This window comes from Pelophylax lessonae (assembly GCF_965119305.1).
Source record: "Pelophylax lessonae genome assembly, chromosome: 1".
Classification (NCBI taxonomy): domain Eukaryota; kingdom Metazoa; phylum Chordata; class Amphibia; order Anura; family Ranidae; genus Pelophylax; species Pelophylax lessonae.
This window is the reverse complement of record NC_138768.1, coordinates 169,021,589-169,048,984: the sequence shown is the minus strand read 5'-3', so window position 1 is coordinate 169,048,984 and position 27,396 is coordinate 169,021,589. Positions and strand designations below refer to the sequence as shown.

General features: G+C 45.0%; 1 protein-coding gene across 3 annotated transcripts in view; it reads right to left on the bottom strand.

Moving 5' to 3' along the window:
* Positions 1-20,388, bottom strand: part of PAM (peptidylglycine alpha-amidating monooxygenase) — a 317,350-nt gene extending 296,962 nt beyond the window's left edge. For all 3 annotated transcript variants that reach the window (XM_082267132.1, XM_082267133.1, XM_082267134.1), the window contains exons 1-2: positions 20,292-20,388; positions 14,033-14,476 (exon numbers count right to left, since the gene is read on the bottom strand). In XM_082267132.1, coding sequence (XP_082123258.1) covers positions 14,033-14,124 — 92 coding nt within the window. In that variant the 5' untranslated portion in view covers positions 14,125-14,476; positions 20,292-20,388. The remainder of the gene's footprint in view (positions 1-14,032; positions 14,477-20,291) is intronic.
* Positions 20,389-27,396: the final 7,008 nt, after the last annotated feature.

Here is a 27,396-nt window from a genome sequence, read left to right as displayed (position 1 = left end):
AGCCAATAAGTCTGTTATTTTTCATGTCCTTCAACAGGCAAATCTGCACAGAAAAAGGGGCAGTTAGAGAGTTGAGACAAACCATATGACACTAACAGGGGTGCTTACAATGGTCAGCATTTATTCATTCATGTAAAACCTTTATCCGAAAAGGAAACAAAAAAAACTGTTGCTGTAACTGCTTGAAGAACATTAGCTGGATTTGAGGTTTAAAGGGTTAGTTCACCTTTCTAGAAAATGAAAAAGTGAGTACTGTACACCCCACCCCCTCCAGGTCCCCACTGTACTTACCTCCATGAGTGATGAGCTGTCAGTGCCCACACAGCCGATGCAGCGGTCCAGATATTTGACATCCTCGCTCCTCTCTTTCTGCAGCATTTCTGGGACAAATCAGAGCAAAGCTCTGTGCTGGTGCTGACCAATCAGAATCACTTTGTCCGGGAAACAATGCAGAACGAAGAGGGAAAATCAACTGGAATTTCAAAAAAAGTGAACTTGCACTTTTTTAGTCAGGTCCACCTAAATCTGCTAGTGCTTCTAACACTACCCCCACTGTAGCCTAACAATTCTGCTGTCCAAAGGGGTCTCTGTTGCTCCACCCCAAGAAGTGTGTTACTGGCCAGATCACCAGGTAAAAAGACAAAAATAAAAAAGAAAGAAAGAAGAAGAAATTATGTAGACCACATTTAAAGTGGTTGTAAACCTCAGACCAAGGCATATCCCTCTATAGTGTTTACTTGTCTCAATCCAGAGCACCAAGTGTCATTTTTGTCTGCTACTTCCTTCCTCTGCTGTCAGCATAAATTGCTTCTGACAAGTTTTCCTGACACCAAGAGAAAAAAGGTGACAGGGGAGGAAGCTCCAGATGATTGACAGCCTAAACTCTGTTTCTGTGTGCAGGGGGTGTGTCCCTTCCCTCCAATCAGCTTTCAGAGCTCTCCTCACTAAGATCCGCAGAGTAACTTCAGCCCCTCCGCGCTTTCTGAAAGCTCAGACAGGCTGTATAAATTCTATACTTTGAATGGCTAGAGAAGAGAAGACTGCAGATCAACAGGTACAACTTATGTAGGAGGATTTATTTCATCTCTGTGTATTACCTGAGGTCAGTCACTTCACTGGGTATATGTGAGGGTTTACAACCACTTTAAAGACTGGTAAGCTACAATAAATACATTTTTCGGCTTAGATAGACTTAAACCTTTACTATGGTGGATGTACGCAGATCCTTTTGTTGTGACATCAGAGAAAAAGCATGGCGGTTGGAGTACAAGTCACCTTTTTGCAATTCTATTTTATCTTCAAGATTTCTTCTGAACTATGTGGTTTTCATAAAAGCCTAAAAATCAATGGCCTTTTCACTTAGAATGGCGTTACCAATTAAACTGAGGGAAAAAAAGAAAGAACCTTGGTATTTCACGCTGCTACAGACACGCGGCTAATAACATATTGTTACCGACTAATACAGAATGTTAGGATCATGTATAGTACATATTTATAGGCTCCAAGATCTGTTACTATGTAACTAAATTGTGTTACGACTACTTAACAGCTTGACATTTTTTCATTTTTTTTTTCCGAAAAACTAGTTTACAAAAGTTGCTAATTTACAGACAGCAGAAAAGGTTTTGTACTGAACAGCCAGGCACCATATGTTAATAAGTACGCAATAAAACTGGGACTTCCGATAACGTAGCAATCTGTTAAAGCAGCCAAGACCACCTTCAACATAAACATCATCCTTTCATGTCGGGAGTGGTAAATTAACATAGGATGAACCAATCATTTATCCAATCTGGGATCCAGCATGTCAGAAAATCATTCTTCCACTGAAGAGGATAAAAAGAGCCAGATGTAATATTTTAGGGTCGTGAGTTACAAGGTTCCGTTTTAATACACAATTATACTTGTTAATAGTCATCAATTTTTTAAACACTTGCCGACCGCCGCCCGACTATATACGGCGGCGGTCAGCCCCTCCCAGGCAAAGTGACGTACCGGTACGTCACTAGCCTGGCAGCGAATAGGGGGCTCCCGCCCCCGCTCGGGTAGAGAGGGAGAAAGGCAGGCGGCTAATATAAACAAAGCCGCCTGTCATTCTCCCCTGTGTAAAAGCACAGATCACTCGGTCCTGCTATGTAGGGCCTTTGATCTGTGCTGTTACATCACTAGCCACATCCGATGACAGTTAGAAACACGCCCCTAGGGACACACTTAACCCCTCCTTCTCCAATAAAGTTAACCCCTTCCCTCCCAGTGTCATTTTTACAGTAACAGTGCATATGTATAGCACTGATTACTGTAGTAATGTCACTGGTACCCCCAAAAGTGTCAAAAATGTCAGTCAAGGGTCCGATCTGTCCGCCGCAATGTTGCAGTACTGGAAAAAAAAAAAAAAAAAAAAATAAAAAAAAGATCACAGAACGGCGCCCTTACGCGTTAAAAAAAATAACAAAAATGATTAAAATCTTTTGCGCGAACCCATCAAAATACGCTTATTGTGATTTTTTTTTTTACCAAATATAGGTAACAGAAAACAAATTGGCCAAAAATTTTAAAAAAATTTTGATTTTTACATTTTTTGGGGGGAATTTCATATAAAAAAAAAATGTGAAAAATAGTTATTTTTGCAAAATTGTCGCTCTTTTTTTGTTTATAGCGCATGAAAAAAAAAAAAAAAAAAAAAAAAAAAAAAAAAAAAAAAAAAAAAAAAAAAAAAAAAAAATCGCACAGGTGATCAAATACCACCAAAAGAAAGCTCTGTTTGTGGGGAAAAAAGGACGTCAAATTCGTTTGGGTACAGCGTCGCACGACCGCGCAATTGTCCGTTAAAATCACGCAGTGCCGAATCGCAAAATACCCCCTGGTCAGGAAGGGGGTAAAATCTTCCGGGGCTTAAGTGGTTAAAAGTACAGAAACTGGGATAAAATACATTTCGAATAGAATTCACCAAAAACACATGATTAATATCCAAAAACAATTTGTATCTAGGTCAGGTTGGCTAAATGTGGACTGGCAATACTGGTTCCGTGGAATCTCAAGTAGTCCAAAAACCTTTGGCTTATATCCAAAAACTGTGCACATATAAAATATGCACACTGTAACATACCTGGATCCATGAAAAGAGTGGTTGAACAGTGTTCCTCAACCAGGATTAATCCTGAGGATGATAGGTGTCCTTGAGTAATAGTGGATTGACCTCACACCTACATAGACCACCAATGCATAGATCCACCACTTCTACACTGGTCACACCACCATATCTACGGTCTTCTTTCTCATCTGTAGTTATTCCTTATTTTAAGAAAAATTCTGAGAATAATTTTCTAGGGTGGGGTAGAGGTCACTCAATTATCTGCCCTAGGAATTCAAATATGTTCGGTATGCCACCTTATTTATTTCTAAGGCCTAAATATTGTTTTTTTACCTTAATGCATCCCCTGCACTAAGGTAAAAAAATGCTTGAGTGCCATTATTGCCCCCTCACCCCACCTTATACTACCCGAGTCCTCACTCAATCCAGTGCTGTACCCATCTGTAGCAGCTCACTCCGATCGCTCTTACAGGCTTTAACCACTTAAGCCCCGGAGGATTTGGCTGCTCAAAGACCAGGGCCTATTTTGCGATTCGGCACTGTGTGAATTTAACGGACAATTGCGCGGTCGTGCGATGCTGTATCCAGATGAAATTGACCTTTTTTCCCCACAAACAGAGCTTTCTTTTGTTGGTATTTGATCACCTGTGCGATTTTACTTTTTGCGCTATAAACAAAAAAAGGAGCGACAATTTTGAAAAAATAATATTTTTCACATTTTTTTATATGAAATTTCCCCCCCAAAAAAAAAAAAAAAAAAAAAAACGTAAAAATAATTTTTTTTACCATTTTAGGCCAGTTTGTTTTCTGCTACATATTTTTGGTAAAAAAAAAAAAGAAAAAAAAAAATACATAATAAGCGTATTTTGATTGGTTTGCGCAAAAGTTATTGCGTTTACTAACTACGGGAAAGATTTCTCATTTTTATTGCTTTTTTTTTTTTTTTTTTTTTTAATTAGTAATGGCGGCGATCTGCGATTTTTTTTTTCGGGACTGCGACATTGCGGCTGGCTGATTGGACCCTTGACTGACATTTGACACTTTTGGGGTTACCAGTGACATTACTATAGTAATCAGTGCTATACATATGCACTGTTACTGTAAAAATTACACTGGTAGGGAAGGGGTTAACTTTATTGGTGAACAGTGGGTTAAATGTATCCTTAGGGGCGTTCTAACTGTGGGGGGGGCGTGGCTTGTGATGTAACCACAGAGACATAGGATCCTACATAGCAGAATTGTATAGTCTCTGCAGTTACATCAGGGAGAATGACAGACGGCTTTCTTTACATTAGCCGTCTGCCTTTCTCCCTCTCCAGCGGGAGATCGCGAGTGACCGGCGGACATCGGAGCCGCCGGGGGAACGAGCGGGGAGCGCACGCTCGCCCCCTAGAGGCTCATGGGCGAGTGACGTACCGGTACGTCACTTTGCCCAGGAGGGGCTGACCGCCGCCGTATATAGTCGTGCGGCGGTCGGAAAGTGGTTAATGAGGCAGTGGGAGTCATTGGCCAGAAGGCCTGAAAGAAAGACCTTGTTCTTGTAGATTAGCTAAAGCCAACCATCGAATCCTTGGTCAAGGGGCTCTCCAGGGTCAGGGGAGGAAAGAACCTGAAGGCCACACATCCTACCCCTCGACATCAGGGCAAGCCCCAAGGACTCTTACTTCCATCTTAATGAGGGGAAAAAAAAAAAAAAAACACACACACACACACAAAAAAGTAAGAGTGACAAGGCCGAGCCCTGAGGCCTGGAAGATAAAAATGGTCCTGGACTTAGCCAAAAGGCACAGAACAGAAAAAGTGGAACTGTGACCATGTGTCAGTCCCACACTCAAGTGTTACTAGGAACATCCCTAGGGCAACCACTCCCAGAGGGCACAGACACCACGGAATCTCTGCCTTCCCAGCCCATGGCCAGACAAGGTAGATCCATTCTAACCAGGAGTAACTGGGCTCTTCCAGTTTTGCTGGGGGAATTACTCCTGTGCACCGAAAGCCTGCGGGTGCCCCGGTTTCTGTTCCAGATGGTACTAGTCTTCAGATCCCCCATCACACCAGCAGGGATACATTATTATTATAATTATTATACGGGATTTATATAGCGCTGACAGTTTACACAGCGCTTTACAACTTGACGGTAGACAGTACAAATACAAAAACACTTCCGAGGGTCCTGCTCATTAGAGTTTATATAGCGAGCCATTCCAACCCTGGTACAAGCCGGAACAGCAGCATAGCACCCCTACTGGTCACTGATAAGAACAAATACTACACTTATTAGCCAAAAGGCAGATAAGTGATAGTGTAACGATGTTTATTCAATAAAAGGGTTAAAATGAAACTGTATTGCACTCAGACATCGGTGTTGACAGGCATTAAACAAACTTGGTGTGGAGCCCCTTAACCCTTTTATTGAATAAAAATTGCTACACTACTGATAGCTTGGTGCCTCTCTCCCCCTTCCCTCTCCCCTCAAAGGTATTGGTTTGAGGTATCAGAGCATTTGCACAAGTAAAAGTACTCATGTGAATGCTTAGTATCGGCACCGATACCGGCATCCGTGCAACCCTAGTTATAACCCCTATTGGTTCATTTCTGCGCCATCTTTGCCCTTTTGGGGATATTTGCTAGGGATCGACCGATTATTGGCCTTTTTTGAAGTATCGGTCACATACTTGCCGATATTGCGTCAAGTGGTTGTACTGGAGTGATGCCTGCAGCTACAGGCATCAACCCAGTACCGCTTTTTAGAGCCGGCGGACGGCTTTCTTGTAACAATCACCAATGCAGCAAATCAGCCGCTCAGTTGTTATTACAAGCAGTGGGAGGGATGTTTAAATTCCTTGTGACAACAATAAAAGTGGTCCAAAAAAAAAAAAAAGTAAAAAAAGGACACTGTAAAAAAAAAAAAAACTTTAAATGTACAGATTAAACGGCATCTAATATCAGCTATCGGGTTGAAGAGTGGCCTGAAAAAAAAAAAAAAAAAAAAAAAAAAAAAAAAAAAATCGCTATTGGCCCTGAAAAAACTATATCAGTCAATCCCTAATATTTACCTTAACTTCCTGTCCCATAGCTAAAATAGGAAGAGAGAGGAAACACCTGCTAATTCAGGGAATCCCTTGGGGACCCCCAGTCCTCCAGAACTGGAAGAAGTCAGCTCTATTACTTCACTGGGGACAACCCAAAATTTGGGATTTTCTTTTCCTTTCAATAAAAGACCAGAACAAATAAAGAATCTACCTAATGGGGGCACAGACAGCAATAAAAACCGTCAGGTATTCTATTCCACCTCCACTCTATCCAAAACTACAGTAAAAGTTTTTGCCTTTAGTTATACTTTAATGATTTCTAGCCTACTCCTATTAATCTAAACAATCTTGAAGTTTGGAAAGTTTGCGTTTTCACTATGCTCTGTGAGTAGGCACTGCTGTGTCACACATTTCAGAGCCTGCCTTCTTAACTATAGAGAGGAGTTCCAGGTAAAAAGTAAAGTCAGTACAGGAACCATCGCTTGCAGGCAGCAAGGTACCATGGGATATGTAGTCTTTAGAAAGCAAAACTAAACAGCAGAAAAGAAGCTGAAAATCGTGAAGGGAATCCAGGTAGTTGTGAAAAGAGATGACCAGCAGACAGGCAGAATTCACAACATGAAAGACGATTTTTCAAGTAATCTTATATTGGATTGTCAATAATAAACTACTGTCTTACCGCTATTAAAATGCTGATGTTATAAAATTAAAGTATTGTTAGGACTGTGAGAATAACCTTATCCCAACATAAAAGCGGTACTTGCATAGCGCCTCCCTTGTGGGGAGATTTATGAATGTTGAGTTTGTTTTCTTGTACTCTTTTTGAAAAATGAATTAAAAAAAAAAAAAAAAAAAAAAAAGATTGAAAGTTAAAATTAAAGTATGCCCTGACTACAGATCGGCTTTTAAAATCATTTTCACCAACAAATTTTCCACCAGCACACAACGCTGCTGAATCCTGATCGCTGAGTGACAAGCAGTTCTACAAATGTAGCAATCCCCTAGAAAATCACTACTAAAAAAATTTGGATTATGTGTATCATCAGCCTAACAAGCATATAGATAAGTAGCTACAGAAAAAAAAAAAGCCAAATTCACGTATACATCTACAGTGCATTGCGAAAGTATTCGGCCCCCTTGAACTTTGACCTTTTGCCACATTTCAGGCTTCCAACATAAATATATAAAACAAATTTTTTGTGAAGAATCAACAAGTGGGACACAATCATGAAGTGGAACCAAATTTATTGGATATTTCAAACTTTGTTAACAAATAAAAAACTGAAAAATTGGGCGTGCAAAATTATTCAGCCCCTTTACTTTCAGTGCAGCAAACTCTCTCCAGAAGTTCAGTGAGGATCTCTGAGACCCCGTTCACACAGGGGCGACGCTACTTGCTGGGGCGACCTGTGAAGTCGCGGTGCACGCTGCGCGACATGCATGGACTTCATATCATTGAAGTCAATGCAGGTCGCCTCCAGGTCGCCCCAAAGTAGTACAGGACCCTTTTTCTAAGTCGGAGCGACTTGTCGCTCCTATTAGAACGGGTCCTGTGCTAATCTATGGCAGGCGACCCACCGCGACTTGTCAGGTGACCAAGTCACCTGACAAGTCGCGCTAGTGTGAACCGGGTCTGAATGATCCAATGTTGACCTAAATGACTAATGATGATAAATAGAATCCACCTGTGTGTAATCAAGTCTCCGTATAAATGCACCTGCACTGTGATAGTCTCAGAGGTCCGTTTAAAGCGCAGAGAGCATCATGAAGAACAAGGAACACACCAGGCAGGTCCGAGATACTGCTGGAGAAGTTTAAAGCCGGATGTGGATATAAAAAAGATTTCCCAAGCTTTAAACATCCCAAGGAGCACTGTGCAAGCGATAACGAAATGGGAGTATCAGACCACTGCAAATCTACGAAGACCTGGCCGTCCCTCTAAACTTTCAGCTCATACAAGGAGAAGACTGATCAGAGATGCAGCCAAGAGGCCCATGATCACTCTGGATGAACTGCAGAGATCTACATCTGAGGTGGGAGACTCTGTCCATAGGACAACAATCAGTCGTATACTGCACAAATCTGGCCTTTATGGAAGAGTGGCAAGAAGAAAGCCATTTCTTAAAGATATCCATAAAAAGTGGTGTTTAAAGTTTGCCACAAGCCACCTGGGAGACACACCAAACATGTGGAAGAAGGTGCTCTGGTCAGATGAAACCAAAATCAACCTTTTTGGCAACAATGCAAAACGTTATGTTTGGCATAAAAGCAACACAGCTCATCACCCTGAACACACCATCCCCACTGTCAAACATGGTGGTGGCAGCATCATGGTTTGGGCCTGCTTTTCTTCAGCAGGGACAGGGAAGATGGTTAAAATTGATGGGAAGATGGATGGAGCCAAATACAGGACCATTCTGGAAGAAAACCTGATCAAGTCTGCAAAAGACCTGAGACTGGGACGGAGATTTGTCTTCCAACAAGACAATGATCCAAAACATAAAGCAAAATCTACAATGGAATGGTTCACAAATAAACATATCCAGGTGTTAGAATGGCCAAGTCAAAGTCCAGACCTGAATCCAATCGAGAATCTGTGGAAAGAACTGAAAACTGCTGTTCACAAATGCTCTCCATCCAACCTCACTGAGCTCGAGCTGTTTTGCAAGGAGGAATGGGCAAAAATTTCAGTCTCTCGATGTGCAAAACTGATAGAGACATACCCCAAGCGACTTACAGCTGTAATCGCAGCAAAAGGTGGCTGAATAATTTTGCTCGCCCAATTTTTCAGTTTTTTAATTTGTTAAAAAAGTTTGAAATATCCAATAAATTTCATTCCACTTCATGATTGTGTCCCACTTGTTGATTCTTCAAAAAAAGTTACAGTTTTATATCTTTATGTTTGAAGCCTGAAATGTGGCAAAAGGTCGAAAAGTTCAAGGGGGCCGAATACTTCGCAATGCACTGTATATCTATGGGGGGGGGGGGGGGGAGGGGGTTGTATTACAAAGTACAGTAGTAGACTTTAAAACAACAATTTCCCAACTTTACAGAAAGTTGCTTAAAAGCGGAACTTTACCCATAACAGCTTGAGAAAAATATATGTTCTTTAGCATGAAACATACATTCCACATTAATAATTATTCTACCAACATTAGTGTGTGCTGTAAATTGCCTCCAGCATTGCTCCGGTTTCTTCTTGCTGGAGGCTGCCATTTTGCTGAAGCCCAGAGGCCCTGAACAGCAGTAAAGCATAAAGCAGAACTAAACGCATCGATTTAACGGTTATAAAAAACATTGCTGGAATGGCAGGATTGCTATTGGTCATATTTGCTTGTGTCCTCAACCAAAGCGTGAAACCATCAAATGGCTGGTGTCATAACTGATCACATGTGCAGCACCATGGCAGTTGCAGATCAAACAGAAGCCGCATCCTTGGCTGTAAAGGATAGGAGGGTTTAATTCTGCTCTACGTCTGTCAGCAGATCGGCCTCTACTACAATCTCAGCAGTGCCTAAAATTGCCTAAAAATAGAGAGCAACTGAGCATGTGCAGAGAAGGGGGGAGAGTAGATTACTGCATTTTAAACAGTATAGGCACTTATTTATAATGTTTTACATAGCTATACCTGCAACAGGGACCAGCCTTAAGTCCTCTAACAGGACTTCATTTTCTGACAAAGGGACCTTTCACACAGGCTTTCCGCCCGATGGACCCCGTTTTGCTCAGCGGGGATCGACCCTCCAATCCCCGCTGAGCAGGTGGATGACAGCTCCGTCTCCGCTCTCTGTGCTGAGACAGACCTGTCAGATCCCCGCTGTCCTCTATGGGGAGATCGGATGAAAACAGACTGCCTGTCCGTTTTCATCCGATCCGATCCTCTAGACAGATGGAAAATAGGGTTTCCATCCGTCTGGATTTCATAGACAGGATCGGATCAGATAGCGGCGGGTGTCACCGCTGATATCCGCAACTCCATAGGGGTGCGTGGAGCATCTGATCAGGTCTGCCTGAAAAACTGACAGACGGACCTGATCAGAAAGCCTGTGTGAAAGGAGCCTAAGGGCTCTCTCACACTATGTGTCCATCAAACGGACTCTGTTTATCTCAGCGAGGGAAATCGATCCGCTGATCCCCCGCTGAGCAGGAGGATAACAGCTGTTCTCCGCACTGGATGCAGAGACACAGCTGTCAGTTCCCCATACATCTCTATGTGGGAATCGGATGGGAACGGACCGTCGGTCCGTGCTCATCCGATCCCATCTGATCGACGGATGGAAAATAGGGTTTCCATCCGTCCAGATTTCACGGATCAGATTGGATGTCAGCAGACATGTCTCCGCTGACATCCGATGCCCCATAGGGATGCATGGGGGGACCGTTCAGATCTGCCAAAAAAACAGACAGGCGGATCTGAACGGTCCGCCTGTGTGAAAGAGCCCTTAAGTTCCACTTTCTAATAAGAAAACCCAAGAAATGTAACCATTGCTTATGTATGAGCTGTTCGCCCATGCCTATTCTAGATTGCTAGAATACTTTTAATAAACACTTGAATAATTCTAATTGTAGCCATGAAGAAATATCAAATCATGTCTTAGTGAAAACAACAGAGTATATTACAGACGGTGCGGTCAATAGATTAAGATTGATCTGTGGATCAAACAATTAAAGCTTCTGTTTATCTACATTACAGATAAATTGATTTGTGACTTTCCCCTGGGCACAGATACAGAAACATTATAGGTCTCTGTGGCATTAATAAGCATAGTGAGGTTTCTCTGGCATATCCCCGAGAGTTGGATGACAGCGATTATTATTTATAATATATATATATATACACACACCGGTATATATATATATATATATATATATATATATATATATATATATATATATATATATATATATATATATATATATATATATATATATATCCTAAAGTTTCCCTTCCATGTTTTTGGCTGACATATGGTGCTCACGACTGGGTCTCAGCTGGGATGGGTTTACAGCAAAACATTGCGTTTTCCCGTTTGATGAGTGGAAAAGTAGGCAGCGTCTCAGACAAAGCTGTGAATGAATAATGGAAACAGCAGAATGCTTACAATAGGAAGAGATGATAGCATATGGAGAGAAATATTCTGGGCGCTGTGGTGAATTATATATGCATGCATCAATATTTAATACCATCATTATGGAGATAGATGCATTTAGAAACTCACAGAGGAGGATGCTCAGATCTGAACGCTCTTTATTAGATATCAGATCACATATTTTATACTAAAAACATGATTATATAAACAGGATATAAATGCTGGCTGTGCTTTCTAATGGAAGGAAATGACATCCAAATACCGAAAGATTACAAAAAAATCAGATAAACACAAGAGGAAATAGAAGACGCCAACTAAACAGGCGAGGAAATCATTTACTAGGAGAAACCATGATGGACAAGGTGCCGTAACTCATCGGATCCAGCTCTGTTTATTACGGGTCATTTCAATCAGTGCTTTGCTTTACTGAATAGGATTTTACACTCAACAACACTATGAAATTGTACGTGCCATATGGATATTCATTCAGCATATGGTTAACTAAAGCAGCTGATCCAATACAGCCATTTAGACGGGACACAAACCTGTTGAGCAAGTTACTTATATTTTTCAGTATGCTTGGAAATTTTGGGTATAAGCCCCCCATTCGTACGTCTCTCCCTACACCAAGGGGGCTGATTTACTAAAACTAGAGAGTGCAAAAATCTGGTGCAGCTCTGCATGGCAGCGAATGAGCTTCTAACTTCAGCTTGTTTAACCACTTCTGGACCAGAAGGATTTTCCCCCTATTTTTGCGATATGGCACTACATTACTTTAACTGACAATTGCCCGGTCGTGCCACGCTGTACCCAAATAAAATTGATGTCCTTTTTCCCCACAAATAGAGCTTTCTTTTGATGTTATTTGATCACCTGTGCAAATTTTATTCTTTTGCGTTAAACAAAAAAAAAAAAAAAAAAAGTGTGTCAAATTCTGAAAAAAATAAATAAATAAATAAATGTATATGTATGTATATATATATATATATATATATATATATATATATATATATATATATATATATATATATATATATATATATATTTTTTTTTTTTATTAAACTTTCTGCTATATAACATTCCCAATAAAAAAAAAAAAAATGAAAAATCAATTTTTTTTCATTATTTTAGACCAATTTGTATTCTGCCACATATTTTTGGTAAAAAAAATCCCAGTAAAAAAGTATATATTGATTGGTTTGCGCAAACGCTATCGCGTCTACAAACTAGGTAAAAAATATATGTATTTTTTTTTTTAAACTAGTAATGGTGGCGATCAGTGATTTTTAGCAGGACTGCAACATTGCGGCGGACAGATCGGACACCTAACTGACTTTTTTGACACTTTTGGGGGGACCAGCGAAATTACTACAGTAATCAGTGCCAACAATATGCAGTTACTGTACTAATGACACTGGCAGGGAAGGGGTTAACAACAGGGGCAATCAAAGGGTAAAATGTGTCCCTAGGGGGTGCTTTCTAACTGTGTGGTTGTTGCACTCACTGGATGAACACAGAGACCCGTGTTCCTAAATAAGAAGAACACAGGATCCCTGTGTTCATAACTGACAGAACAGCTGCCTGCGGTGTTTACAACGACAGACCACCGTTCCACGGTGAGCGATCGTGGGCACCCGGCGGCAATCGCGGCCACCGGACCCGCTGATTGGCTTCCCCTGTGGGGAATGGGTGCGCGCACCCGCCAAACCCGCTCGTGGTCTCATGAAGCAACATACAAATATGTTGTTTCGCGGGACAGAGCCGACCTGCCACAGTAAAACTGCGGCGGGCGGTCCTTAAGTAGTTAAGCCTCGAAAAAAAAAAAATAGCCTAGAAGCTGATTGGTTTCTATATAGATCTGCACCAGATTTTGCACATCAACCCCCAAGAATCCCATTCTTTCTATTTGTCGCTATTCGCACTTCTACGCTCATTTGCCTAACGCTCTAAAAAGTCCAGGAGTACTTTGTGTATGCAGCCATTTTTCCTCTATAGACGTGAAAGGCTGCACTGGTAAATGCACAAGACGCATTTGCATGCATTCATACACCTGAAAATCTCCTCTCCTTGCCCACCCAGGAAACCAATCTGTTTAAAGCTTGATATGTGTGCAAAAACACGGCACAAAGCTTGTAAAAGCGCCCCCCCCCCCCCCAAAAAAAAAAGCTTTAAAATCAGAAGGAATACTCTCTGCTCGGGTGTAAATGCAGGCTGAAGTAGCTAATGGCAGGAACTTTAAAGTTTTTATTTGCATTATGGTAGCATTGTGCATGTTTTATTTTTATTTTATTTTTTTTACATGCAACAAAGAAGCTCATGCGTCTCTTTTGCGCTTTGTGCCTTTTTCATGTGTAAAAACGTTCTTAATAAACAATGAATGGCACCACAAGTGCAACATGTGGTGGACATACACAACATTCACATGCTACATGAGTACAACAAGCTTGGTTGGTTTGATACTAAGGAGAAACTGTAGTCGCTTTGGGGTTGATTTACTAAAAGTGCAAAATCTGCTACAGCTCTGCATAGAAACCAATCAGCTTCCAGGTTTTTATTTTTTTTGTCTGCACCAGACTTTTCACTCTCCAGATTTAGTAAATAACCCCTTAGTGTAGTTCTTCTTTGGACATCTATCGAATATTTGGTTGCGATTCCAGATCATATCAATTCAGTAAGATTGTAAAAAAAAAAATAATTATTGTTTTAGTTTAAACAACAACAAAAAAAAATAAATAAACTAAAGAAAATTCCCATTTTGACACTCAAACAGCAAACAACGCAACTTCTTACTTATAAACGCACAAAGTGGGAAGACCAACCTTTTGAAGACGGATAGGGGGCTCCTGAAACAGTAACAGCTGTCTTGTAAAATCAGCAATAATAGCAGGAAACTGCTACCAATCCCGGCCATGTCCACCCTAAATCCCGCTCCTATGAAAGGCAGTGTTGTAATCCCCTTAATTAGGAAGCCGGATAAAATTCACTTCTCCATTAGCGATAGCCCTCCAGGTATCCTAGAGCAAAGGAAGGCTCCTCAGTAAAAACCCAGACCAGGCGATTGTCCAGAAATCTTCTTTGTCACACTCAGTGTTGGATGAGCGATGTACAAGTCTGTGCTCTTTACAGGTGGAGACGATGAGACGCAGAAGTTGAATGACGGTCTCCAGCAGGGGCTCGCACCCTGCCGCTCCTCTGATCACCCACAATTACACAAGGCTTGGAGTGACATCATGCAAACACCACCATCAGTCTTCATTGAGAGCCTGCGAAGAGAAGAGAGGGGGGGGGGGGGGGGGGGTCAGGACGGATGACTAACATATTACACCATTAGTCCTCCGCAAATCCCTGCTGACGCTTCCACACATATTGCTTCTTGGAGATCCTGAAGCCCAACCCCAATAAACTACGAGCTGAGATCTCAGTCCACACTCAGTCCTGGAGTCATCCTCCGACATGAACACAGCTCAGCCTACACATCCCACTACCTACATGTCATACTATATGTCCCACCACCTACATGTCATCCTACCACCTACATGTCCTCCTACACATCCCACTACCTACATGTCATCCTACACATCCCACCACCTACATGTCATACTACACATCCCACCACCTACATGTCATACTACACATCCCACTACCTACATGTCATCCTCCATGTCCCACCACCTACATGTCATACTACACCCTACATGTCATCCTACACATCCCACTACCTACATGTCATCCTACCACCTACATGTCATCCTACCACCTACATGTCATCCTACCACCTACATGTCATCCTACACATCCCACTACCTACATGTCATCCTCCATGTCCCACCACCTACACGTCATCCTCCATGTCCCACCACCTACATGTCATCCTACACATCCCACCACCTACATGTCATACTACACATCCCACTACCTACATGTCATCCTCCATGTCCCACCACCTACATGTCATCCTACCACCTACATGTCCTCCTACACATCCCACTACCTACATGTCATCCTACACATCCCACCACCTACATGTCATACTACACATCCCACTACCTACATGTCATCCTCCATGTCCCACCACCTACATGTCATACTACACCCTACATGTCATCCTACACATCCCACTACCTACATGTCATACTACATGTCCCACCACCTACATGTCATCCTACCACCTACATGTCATCCTACCACCTACATGTCCTCCTACACATCCCACTACCTACATGTCATCCTCCATGTCCCACCACCTACACGTCATCCTCCATGTCCCACCACCTACATGTCATCCTACACATCCCACCACCTACATGTCATACTACACATCCCACTACCTACATGTCATCCTCCATGTCCCACCACCTACATGTCATCCTACCACCTACATGTCCTCCTACACATCCCACTACCTACATGTCATCCTACACATCCCACCACCTACATGTCATCCTACACATCCCACCACCTACATGTCATCCTCCATGTCCCACCACCTACATGTCATACTACACCCTACATGTCATCCTACACATCCCACTACCTACATGTCATACTACATGTCCCACCACCTACATGTCATCCTACCACCTACATGTCATCCTACCACCTACATGTCCTCCTACACATCCCACTACCTACATGTCATCCTCCATGTCCCACCACCTACACGTCATCCTCCATGTCCCACCACCTACATGTCATCCTACACATCCCACCACCTACATGTCATACTACACATCCCACTACCTACATGTCATCCTCCATGTCCCACCACCTACATGTCATACTACACCCTACATGTCATCCTACACATCCCACTACCTACATGTCATACTACATGTCCCACCACCTACATGTCATCCTACCACCTACATGTCATCCTACACATCCCACCACCTACATGTCATCCTCCATGTCCCACCATCTACATGTCATCCTCCATGTCCCACCATCTACATGTCATCCTCCATGTCTCACCACCTACATGTCATCCTCCATGTCTCACCACCTACATGTCATAATACACGTCCCACCACCTACATGTCATACTACACATCCCACCACCTACATGTCATCCTCCATGTCCCACCACCTACATGTCATAATACACGTCCCACCACCTACATGTCATCCTCCATGTCCCACCACCTACATGTCATACTACATGTCTCACCACCTACATGTCATACTACATGTCTCACCACCTACATGTCATACTACATGTCTCACCACCTACATGTCATACTACACATCCCACCACCTACATGTCATCCTCCATGTCCCACCACTGATCCATCACCTCAGCATCCCACATGGACATATGGCTACAGGGCTAGCCGACAGAGCTTACAATCAGAAAGGAGAGGAAATCTGGAAACTGTCTGAAATGTTGTTGCAATGAAGTAAAGGAATAAACAATGTAATAATAACACAGGGAGAGCGAGACAAAGAAAGTGGGAGAACGGTGGCAGTGTGTGACAGCAAAGAGATCACTCATCTCCCCTCCTCACTCCAACTGAACTAGAGAGGGCTAGGCTCATCTCCGGTAATAACTGAACTAGGGATGGCTAGGCTCATCTTCAGTAATAACAGAACTCTGGAAGGCTAGGCTCATCTCCAGTAATAACTGAACTCGGGATGGCTAGGCTCATCTCCAGTAATAACTGAACTCTGGAAGGCTAGGCTCATCTCCAGTAATAACTGAACTAGGGATGGCTAGGCTCATCTCCAGTAATAACTGAACACTGGAAGGCTAGGCTCATCTCCAGTAATAACTGAACACTGGAAGGCTAGGCTCATCTCCAGTAATAACTCAACACTGGAAGGCTAGAATCATCTCCAGTAGTAACTGAACTAGGGATGGCTAGGCTGATTTCCAGTAATAACTAGCCTAGGGAAGGCTAGGCTCATCTCCAGTAATAGGTGAACTTTGGAAGGCTAGGCTCATCTCCAGTAATAACTGAACACTGGAACGCTCATCTCCAGTAATAACAGAACACTTAAGGCTAGGCTAAACTCCAGTAATAACTGGCCTAGGGAAGGCTAGGCTCAACTCAAGAAATAAGTGAACTCTGGAAAGCTATGCTCATCCCCAGTAAAAACTGAACACTGGAAGGCTAGGCTCATTCCCAGTCCCCACTCCAACCATAACTGAACTTTAGATGGCTAGGCTCATCTCCAGTAATAATAGAACTAGGGAAGGCTAGGCTCATCTCTCACCCCCATTCCAACCATAACTGAACTCTGGAAGGCTAGGCTCATGTCCAGTAATAACTGAACACTGGAAGGCTCATCCCCAGTAAAAACTGAACACTGGAAGGCTCATCCCCAGTAAAAACTGAACACTGGAAGGCTCATCCCCAGTAAAAACTGAACACTGGAAGGCTCATCCCCAGTAAAAACTGAACACTGGAAGGCTCATCCCCAGTATCAACTGAACACTGGAAGGCTCATCCCCAGTATCAACTGAACACTGGAAGGCTCATCCCCAGTATCAACTGAACACTGGAAGGCTCATCCCCAGTAAAAACTGAACACACTGGAAGGCTCATCCCCAGTAAAAACTGAACACTGGAAGGCTCATCCCCAGTAAAAACTGAACACACTGGAAGGCTCATCCCCAGTAAAAACTGAAAACTGGAAGGCTCATCCCCAGTAAAAAGTGAACACTGGAAGGCTCATCCCCAGTAAAAACTGAACACTGGATGGCTAGGCTCATCCCCAGTAAAAACTGAACACTGGAAGGCTAGGCTCATCCCCAGTAAAAACTGAACACTGGAAGGCTAGGCTCATACCCAGTCCCCGCTCCAACCATAACTGAACTTTAGATGGCTAGGCTCATCTACAGTAATAATAAAACTAGCGAAGGCTAGGCTCATCTCTCACCCCCATTCCAACCATAACTGAACTCTAGAAGGCTAGGCTCGTCTCCAGTAATAACTGAACTCTGGAAGGCTAGTCTCATCTCCAGTAGTAACTGAACACTGGAAGGCTAGGCTCATCTCCAGTAATAACTGAACACTGGAAGGCTAGGCTCATCTCCAGTAATAACTGAACTCTGGAAGGCTAGGCTCATCTCCAGTAATAACTGAACTCTGGAAGGCTAGGCTCATCTCCAGTAATAACTGAACTCTGGAAGGCTAGGCTCATCTCTGGTAATAACTGAACTCTGGAAGGCTAGGCTCATCTCTGGTAATAACTGAACTCTGGATGGCTAGGCTCATCTCTGGTAATAACTGAACTCTGGAAGGCTAGGCTCATCTCCAGTAATAACTGAACACTGGAAGGCTAGGCTCATCTCCAGTAATAACTCAACACTGGAAGGCTAGAATCATCTCCAGTAGTAACTGAACTAGGGATGGCTAGGCTGATTTCCAGTAATAACTAACCTAGGGAAGGCTATGCTCATCTCCAGTAATAGGTGAACTTTGGAAGGCTAGGCTCATCTCCAGTAATAACTGTACACTGGAACGCTCATCTCCAGTAATAACAGAACACTTAAGGCTAGGCTAAACTCCAGTAATAACTGGCCTAGGGAAGGCTAGGCTCAACTCAAGAAATAAGTGAACTCTGGAAAGCTATGCTCATCCCCAGTAAAAACTGAACACTGGAAGGCTAGGCTCATCCCCAGTCCCCACTCCAACCATAACTGAACTTTAGATGGCTAGGCTCATCTCCAGTAATAATAGAACTAGGGGAGGCTAGGCTCATCTCTCACCCCCATTCCAACCATAACTGAACTCTGGAAGGCTAGGGTCATCTCCAGTAATAACTGAACACTGGAAGGCTAGGCTCATCCCCAGTAATAACTGAACACTGGAAGGCTCATCCCCAGTAATAACTGAACACTGGAAGGCTAGGCTCATCCCCAGTAAAAACTGAACACTGGAAGGCTCATCCCCAGTAAAAACTGAACACTGGAAGGCTCATCCCCAGTAAAAACTGAACACTGGAAGGCTCTTTCCCAGTAAAAACTGAACACTGGAAGGCTCATCCCCAGTAAAAACTGAACACTAGAAGGCTCATCCCCAGTAAAAACTGAACACTGGAAGGCTAGGCTCATACCCAGTCCCCACTCCAACCATAACTGAACTTTAGACGGCTAGGCTCATCTCCAGAAATAATAGAACTAGCGAAGGCTAGGCTCATCTCTCACCCCCATTCCAACCATAACTGAACTCTAGAAGGCTAGGCTCGTCTCCAGTAATAACTGAACACTGGAAGGCTAGGCTCATCTCCAGTAATAACTGAACTCTGGAAGGCTAGGCTCATCTCCAGTAATAACTGAACACTGGAAGGCTAGGCTCATCTCCAGTAATAACTGAACTCTGGAAGGCTAGGCTCATCTCCAGTAATAACTAAACAAGGGAATTCTAGGCTCATCCCCAGTCCGCACACCAACCATTACTGAACTTTAGATGGCTAAGCTCCTCTCCAGTAATAACTGAACTGTGGAAGCCTAGGCTCATCTCCAGTAATAACTGAACTTTAGATGGCCTGGCTTCTCTCCAGTAATAACTGAACTCTGGAAGGCTAGGCTCATCTCCAGTAATAAGTGAACAGTGGAAGGCTAGGCTCATCTCCAGTAAAAACTGAACTCTGGATGACTAGGCTCATCCCCAGTAACAACAACTCTGGAAGGCTAGGCTCATCTCCAGTAATAATAGAATGTAGGGATAGCTAGGCTCATCTCCCACCCCCATTCCATCCATAAGTGAACAGTGGAAGGCTGGGCTCCTCTCCAGTAATAAGTGACCTAGGACAGGCTCTGGTGACTCTTGTTATGTGATGAGAGCGGACAGACCGGTGACCTGATGAGTCCGGTGAGGGTCAGAGAAGATCGGTCCTGAGCCCCCACACATCACACTCTGCTCCCACTCCGGACAGGCTGAGGGTGACACACACCGGGGAGAGGTGACAGCTCAGTCCCTGGTCCGCACTGCCACCGATCGCTGGAACTTTTCTCCGGAGCTCAGGACAGCAGAGAACTCAGCCCCCGCACCCCGATCCCGGCTCTGCCCCGCCCTCTCCCCCGGATACAGCCCCTCCCCCTCCACCGGGACCCGCAGCCCGCCCGCCACTGACCTGATTCCCCGCTGCCGGCGGGTCTACGTGCAATTAGACAAGGAAGCTGTGCAGGGAGGGGAGACTACAACTCCCAGAAGCACTTGCGGACAAAAAAGAAAGATTCAAAAAGCCTCAAGCTTTATTATTCGACAACTGTCTATCTTAAAGTGATATTAAACTCTCAGTGTTTTAACCATTTCAGCTACAGAAGGTTTACCCCCTTCATGACCAGGCCATTTTTTTCAATACAGCACTGCAGTAATTGAACTGACAATTGCACGGTCGTGCGACGCTGTACCCAAACAAGATGTTCCTTTTTTTCGCATGAATAGAACTTTCTTTTTGTGGTATTTGATCACCTATTCGGTTATTATTTTTGCGCTATAAACAAAAAAAAAGTGACAGTTTAAAAAAAAAAACAATATTTTTTACAGTCTGCTTTAAAACACATCCAATAAAAAATGAATACATAATTTCTTCATTAATTTAGGCCAATATGTATTCTGCTACATGTTTTTTTGTTAAAAGAAATTCTAATACGCGTTTATTGATTGGTTTGCACAAAAGTTATATCTTCTACAAACTTTGGGATATTTTTATGGAACTTTTATTTATTTATTTTTACTTGTAACAGTGGCGATCAACAGTTTTTAGCGGGATTGTAATATTGCAGCAGACAAATCAGACACTAAAGCCCCGTACACACGTACCGATCGGCCGTCTTTTGTCCCCGGGCTGTCGTGTCCGCTGAAAACTGCAAAAGACTGCACATGAATTTTGTCGGCCAACAACAGCCGACTGCAGAAGTGATGTCATGTAATGGTTAACTTTCCCTGTGTTTTTTCTTTTCTGAGCATGCCCAGTCTTGCAAATCTGCTGTCTGTCGGCCGAAATCTGTATTGACTGGTGAACAATCGGCCGTTCTGGTGTCGGCATACAAAAATTTTAATGCTTGCATGACAGATTCTGTTCGGCCGAAAGTGCGCTGTCGGAAGCATCATACTAACAAGCCTACAATTGGCCGATCGGTCGTCGGCCGAAGCTTTTCGGCCGACAATCTGCACGTGTGTATGGGCCTTAACTGACACTTTTTTGGAACCAGTGACACCAATACAGTGATCAGTGCTAAAAAAAATATGTACTATTGACACTGGCAGGGAAGGGGTTAACATCAGGGGCGATCAAAGGGTTAAATGTGTTCCTAGGGAGAGCTTGCTAACTGTGTGGGGGATGCTTTGACTGGGGGAAGACAGAGAGCTTAGCAGAAACACAAGATCTTCATCTTCCCCTCTGACAAAACAGCGATCTGCTTTGTTGACATAGGCAGACATCCGTTCTGCCACATTTGGCACCTTTTGGGGGGGGGGGGGGGCGGGTACCTGTTTTTGATAGGTACCCTGTCCCCACTGCCGTCGGACATTGCCGCGGCCAGGTACGGGAGAAGTCCGGCCCCCTTCTTCCTCTGCTTCCAGGCAAGTAACTTCACGCATGAGCAGTAGGGATCTGGCCGTGAAGCCGCAATGCCGGGTCCTCTTACTGGAAATGGCGGTGGCAGCATCCGACATCCGATGGAAACATCAGCTGCGGTGCCGACATCACTGGATTCCAAAACAGGTAAGTGTCCCAATATTAAAAGTCAGCAGCTATGTGTAGCTTCTGACTTTTTATTTTTGGAGGTGGGGAGGCCGGAACACCGCTTTAAGGTAAAAAGCTTTCTGTGAACAGAATCCCTCTCAGCCACCCCTTTACTTACTTGAACCCGATCCCAATTCATTAATGTGCCCGAGACCAGTGGCTGTCTTAGGCTTGGCTTGCCATTGGCTCCTGCTGCTGTCAATTAAATCCTAAGATGAAGAAGCTAGGAGTGGGGATGTGTGTCTATGGATGCAGGCAGCGGGGCACAGGAGTGTACTAGCAAGCATACCCCTCTAGCAAGTAGCTGGGGGGGGGGGGGGGGGGGTACCAGGAAGGCAGGAGGACCCCGGAAGAGGAGAATCCGGGCTGCTCTGTGCAAAAACACTGCAAGTAAGTATGACATGTTTGTTTAAAAAAAAAAAAAAACAAAGGTTTAGAACACTGTTCAGCAGCACAGAACAACAGAACCATGTTCAGCAGCTAGTGTGAACCCAGCCTTTATCTCCTCTTTTCAAGACAGGATAAATTCAGTTCCTTTAATCATTCCTCATAGCTGAGCTCCTCTATGCCTCTTATCAGTTTAGCTGCTCTTCTCTGCACTTTCTCCAGTTCCCCGATATCCTTTTTTCTGAACTGGTGCCCAAAAATGAACTGCATATTCCAGGTGAGGTCTTACTACTGATTTGTTGCAGGCAAAATTATATCTCTCTCTCTGCAGTCCATGCCTCTCTTAAGACAAGAAAGCAGGGACTAGAGAGAGAGGAGGATCAGCAAACCAGAGGATTAGCAGAGCTGGAGGTTACTACTGAGAGGTGGATCAGCAGAGCTGGGGGTTACTGCTGAACGGGGGCTCAGCAGAGCTGGGGGTTACTACTGAACAGGGGAATCAGCAGAGCTGAGGGTTACTACTGAACAGGGGCTCAGCAGAGCTGGGGGTTACTGCTGAACGGGGGCTCAGCAGAGCTGGGGGCTACTACTGACCAGGGGAATCAGCAGAGCTGAGGGTTACTACTGAACGGGGGCTCAGCAGAGCTGAGGGTTACTACTGAACAGGGGCTTAGCAGAGCTGGGGGTTACTACTGAGCGGGGGAATCAGCAGAGCTGAGATTTACTACCGAGTAGGGGAAACAGCAGAGCTGGGGGTTACTACTGAACTGGGGCTCAGCAGAGCTGGGGGTTACTACTGAGTGGGGGATCAGCAGAGCTGCAGGTTACTACTGAGTGGGGCATCAGCAGAGCTAAGGGTTACTACTGAGTGGGGCATTAGCAGAGGGGGGGTGTACTACTGAGCAGGGGATCTGCTGAATAGGGGTACTAAGGAGCTGGGGATCTGCTGAACAGTTGTACTAATGAGCTGGAATTCTACTGGGCCCCTTTAAAACAAATTGAAAATCAACACACACAGGGCATTTGCCAAGCTTCATTAAAGCTTCAAAAAAGCATCACCGAAGAACCACTGAAGCATCATCGAAGCATTAAAAACACATCAGAGAAGCATGCTGATACGATAGGAGCTTTAATGTGTGTTAAAGTTGAAGCCAGTGTAAATGAGCCCTAAGGGACATCCTGCCTTTCGTTCCATCATTTCTAGGTGGCTTAGGCAGCTCATCATGGAAGCCTATAGGCTTAACCACCACTGGACCTGAAGAATTTCCCCCTTAATCACCAGGCCATTTTTTGTGATTCGGCACTGCATTACTGTAACTGGCAATTGCACGGTCGTGCGACGCTGTACCCAAATAAAATTGAAATCTTTTTTCCCCACAAATGGAGCTTTCTTTTGTTGGTATTTGATCATCTGTGAGATTTTTATTTTTGCGCTATAAACAAAAAAAAGAGCAACAATTCTGAAAAAAAAAAAAAAAACAACAATATTTTTCACTTTCTGCTATATAACATTCCTAAAAAAAAAATGTAAGCATAAATTTTAGGCCAATTTGTATTCTGCTACATATTTTGGTAAAAAAAAATCCCAATAAGCGTATTTTGATTGGTTTGCGCAAAAGTGATCGCGTCTACAAACTACGGGAAAGATTTATGTAATTTTTAGTTATTTATTTATTTTTTACTAGTAATGACGGTGATCAGCGATTTTTAGCAAGACTGCGACATTGTGTTGGACAGATCGGACCCCTAACTGACAATTTTGACACTTTTTGGGGGACCAGTGACATTACTACAGTAATCAGTGCTAAAAATTTGCACTGTTACTGAAATAAAGACCCTGACAGGGAAAGGGTTAACCCAGGGCCGATCAAAGGGTTAAGTGTTAGCCTAGGGGGTGTTTTCTAACAGTGAGGGGGATGGGCTTGTAATATCAACACCGAGACCAGTGTTCCTGCTAAATAGGAGGACCATAGGCGCTCTGTGTTGATAGCAGAGAGAATAAGGGTCTGCCGTGTTTACAACAGCAGACCGCCGTTCTCTCTTCACAGGGAGCGATCGCGGGTGCCCGGCGGCAATCGTGGCCGCTGTCCCCCGCGCCTCGGCTTCCCTGCTGGCAAGGTATGGTGGTTCGCTGGAACCTGCCAAGCTGCCGCCGTATAACAAGCACCCTGTTTACCTTGTTTTTGGGCCTGTCAGTGCTTTGTTTGCTGTGTTGGCTACCCTTCAGTTGGACTGCTTCGGGACAGCTCACATTTCTTAAATTGCTTCTGATCCCTTGTCCCATGATAAAGAAAACAGATGTTTTTATTTACCGTAAAATCCTCTCTCAGCGTTCCCACCTCTCTCCTTTATGGTCAGTCCTAATACTGAATTTACAGGAAACTGGACCAGAACGGCCAATATTGGCTAACAATTTTGTTATTGCCAGTGATGAAGTCGCTGGAACATACCCAGGGCCGGCCTTAGGTGTTCAGGGGCCCTGTGCGAGCTAATCCTGTGGCGCCCTTAATTTAGAGCCCCCCTACATCATCAGAGAGCCCCCCACACAGCCCCCCCCTCACATCAGAGACCCCCCACACAGAGCCCCCCTCACATCAGAGACCCCCCACACAAAGCCCCCCTCACATCAGAGACCCCCCACACAGAGCCCTCCTCACATCAGAGAGCCCCCTCACATCAGAAAGCCCCCTTCACATCAGAGACCCCCACACAGAGTCCCCCTCACATCAGAGACCCCCCACACAGAGCCCCCGTCACATCAGAGCCCCCCCCCCACACAAAGCCCCCCTCACATCAGAGACCCCCCACACAGAGCCCTCCTCACATCAGAGAGCCTCCCTCACATCAGAAAGCCCCCCTCACATCAGAGACCCCCCACACAGAGCCCCCATCACATCAGAGCCCCCCCACACAAAGCCCTCCTCACATCAGAGACCCCCCACAAAGAGCCCCCCTCACATCAGAGACCCCCCACACACAGGGCCCCCTCACATCAGAGACCCCCCTCACACAGAGCCCCCCTCACATCAGAGACCCCCCACACAGAGCCCCCGTCACATCAGAGCCCCCCCCACACAAAGCCTTCCTCACATCAGAGACCCCCACACAGAGCCCCCCTCACATCAGAGACCCCCCACACACAGGGCCCCCCTCACATCAGAGACCCCCCTCACACAGAGCCCCCTTCACATCAGAGACCCCCCAAACAGAGCCCCCCTCACATCAGAGACCCCCCCCCACAGAGCCCCCCTAACATCAGAGACCCCCCACACAGAGGCCCCCTAACATCAGAGACCCCCCACACAGAGCCCCCCTGACATCAGAGACCCCCTTACATCAGAGAGCCTCCCTTACATCACAGACCCCCCACACAGAGCCCCCTTACATCAGAGACCCCCCCACACAGAGCCCCCTTACATCAGAGAGCCCCCCTTACATCACAGACCCCTTACATCAGAGCCCCCCCCAACATCAGAGAGCCCCCCTTACATCACAGACCCCCACACAAAGCCCCCTTACATCAGAGCCCCCCCCACATCAGAGAGCCCCCCTTACAAAGCCCCCCTCACACAGAGCCCCCCACATCAGAGACCCCCCCTTACATTTTTTGAAGGAGACCTCACTTACCTCATGCTGTCTGCACTATGCAGCTTTTTTTTTTCTTTAAACTTCCCGCCCAAACATCCCCGGGGAGTGTGGGCAGGGCGGAAGGAGGAGGAGAAGGGGCGGGGCGAGGAGGAGCTGACGACCTCTCCTCTGGTTTCCTGCAGGGGGGAGGAGAGATCTGTAACCGTGAATCGGAGGCTGAGCTGTGTGTGATACACAGCTCGCCTCAGTAGGTGACCGTGAGGTGACCGAGGCACAGCCACACAGCGGGAGGTAAGTGGAGGCTGCGGCCTGTGTTAACCCTGTCCAGGCCGCGGTCGCCGCTTACCTCCCACTGTGCAGCCTGAATCACCTGATCTTCTGCGAGCTGTGATGGCCGCACGGCGCCCTTGCTGCCCATGGCGCCCTGTGCGGCCGCACAGCTCGCACACCCCAAAAGCTGGCCCTGAATGTACCAGTATAGCCCAGTTTTCTCTGAATTTCTTCTGATCCTGTGTCCTCTACCACTTAGCGATGGCCTGCCCACAATGTAATACGGACCAACGACCGCTGTAGGCAAAACAATGTCCCCAATATGTTGCTGCCTACTTCCGGGTTTAGGGTGTACTCATTGAGGCAAGTACTGTAGAGGGATATGCTTTGTTTGTATTTCATGCCAGAGGTTTACATCTGCCTAAGGCCCCCCCCCCCCGCCAGGACCCACTGTAATTGTACATAGCCTGTCATCAGGTCCCAGTCAATGATTCATTCCTGGGAAATGCTGATTGGTTGTGTACATTCACAGCCCAGAGCTCTATGTTGACTTTCAACACAGAGTCCTGTACACAGGGAACAATCTCTCTGTTTCTTATCCCTGTGCATTCACAGCCCAGAGCTCTATGTTGACATTCAACGCAGAGTCCTGCACACAGGGAACAATCTCTGTGTTTCTCTTCCCTGTACATTTACACCCCGTTCACACTGGGGCGATCCGACTTGCCGGGGCGACCTCACAGGTCGCGGCGCGCAGCTCGCACCGCGACCTCGGAGCGGCCGGCACGGACTTCATAACATTGAAGTCAATGCAGGTCGCTTCAGGTCGCCCCAAAGAAGCTCCGGACCCTTTTTCTAAGTCGGAGCGACTTGTGTCGCTCCTATTAGAACGGGTCCACAGCTTCTCTATGGCAGGTGACCTACGGTGACCTGTCAGGCGACCAGGTCGCCCCAGTGTGAACGGGGTCTTACAGCCAAGAGCTCTATGTTGACATTCAACACAGAGTCCTGTACACAGGGAAGGATCTCTGTGTTTCTCATCCCTGCAAAGCATCACAAAGCGTCACTGGTGATCTCAGTGGCAGTTAGTCAGTTCCCCCCCCATCGTCAGTTAGTCTCAGAGTGTCTGCCGCACTATTGCAGTCCTATTATAAGTCGTTGATCGCCGATATCAGTAGTATAAAAAAATAAAAATTCCAGTATATATACCATAGTTTGTCGATGCTTTAACTTTCACACAAAC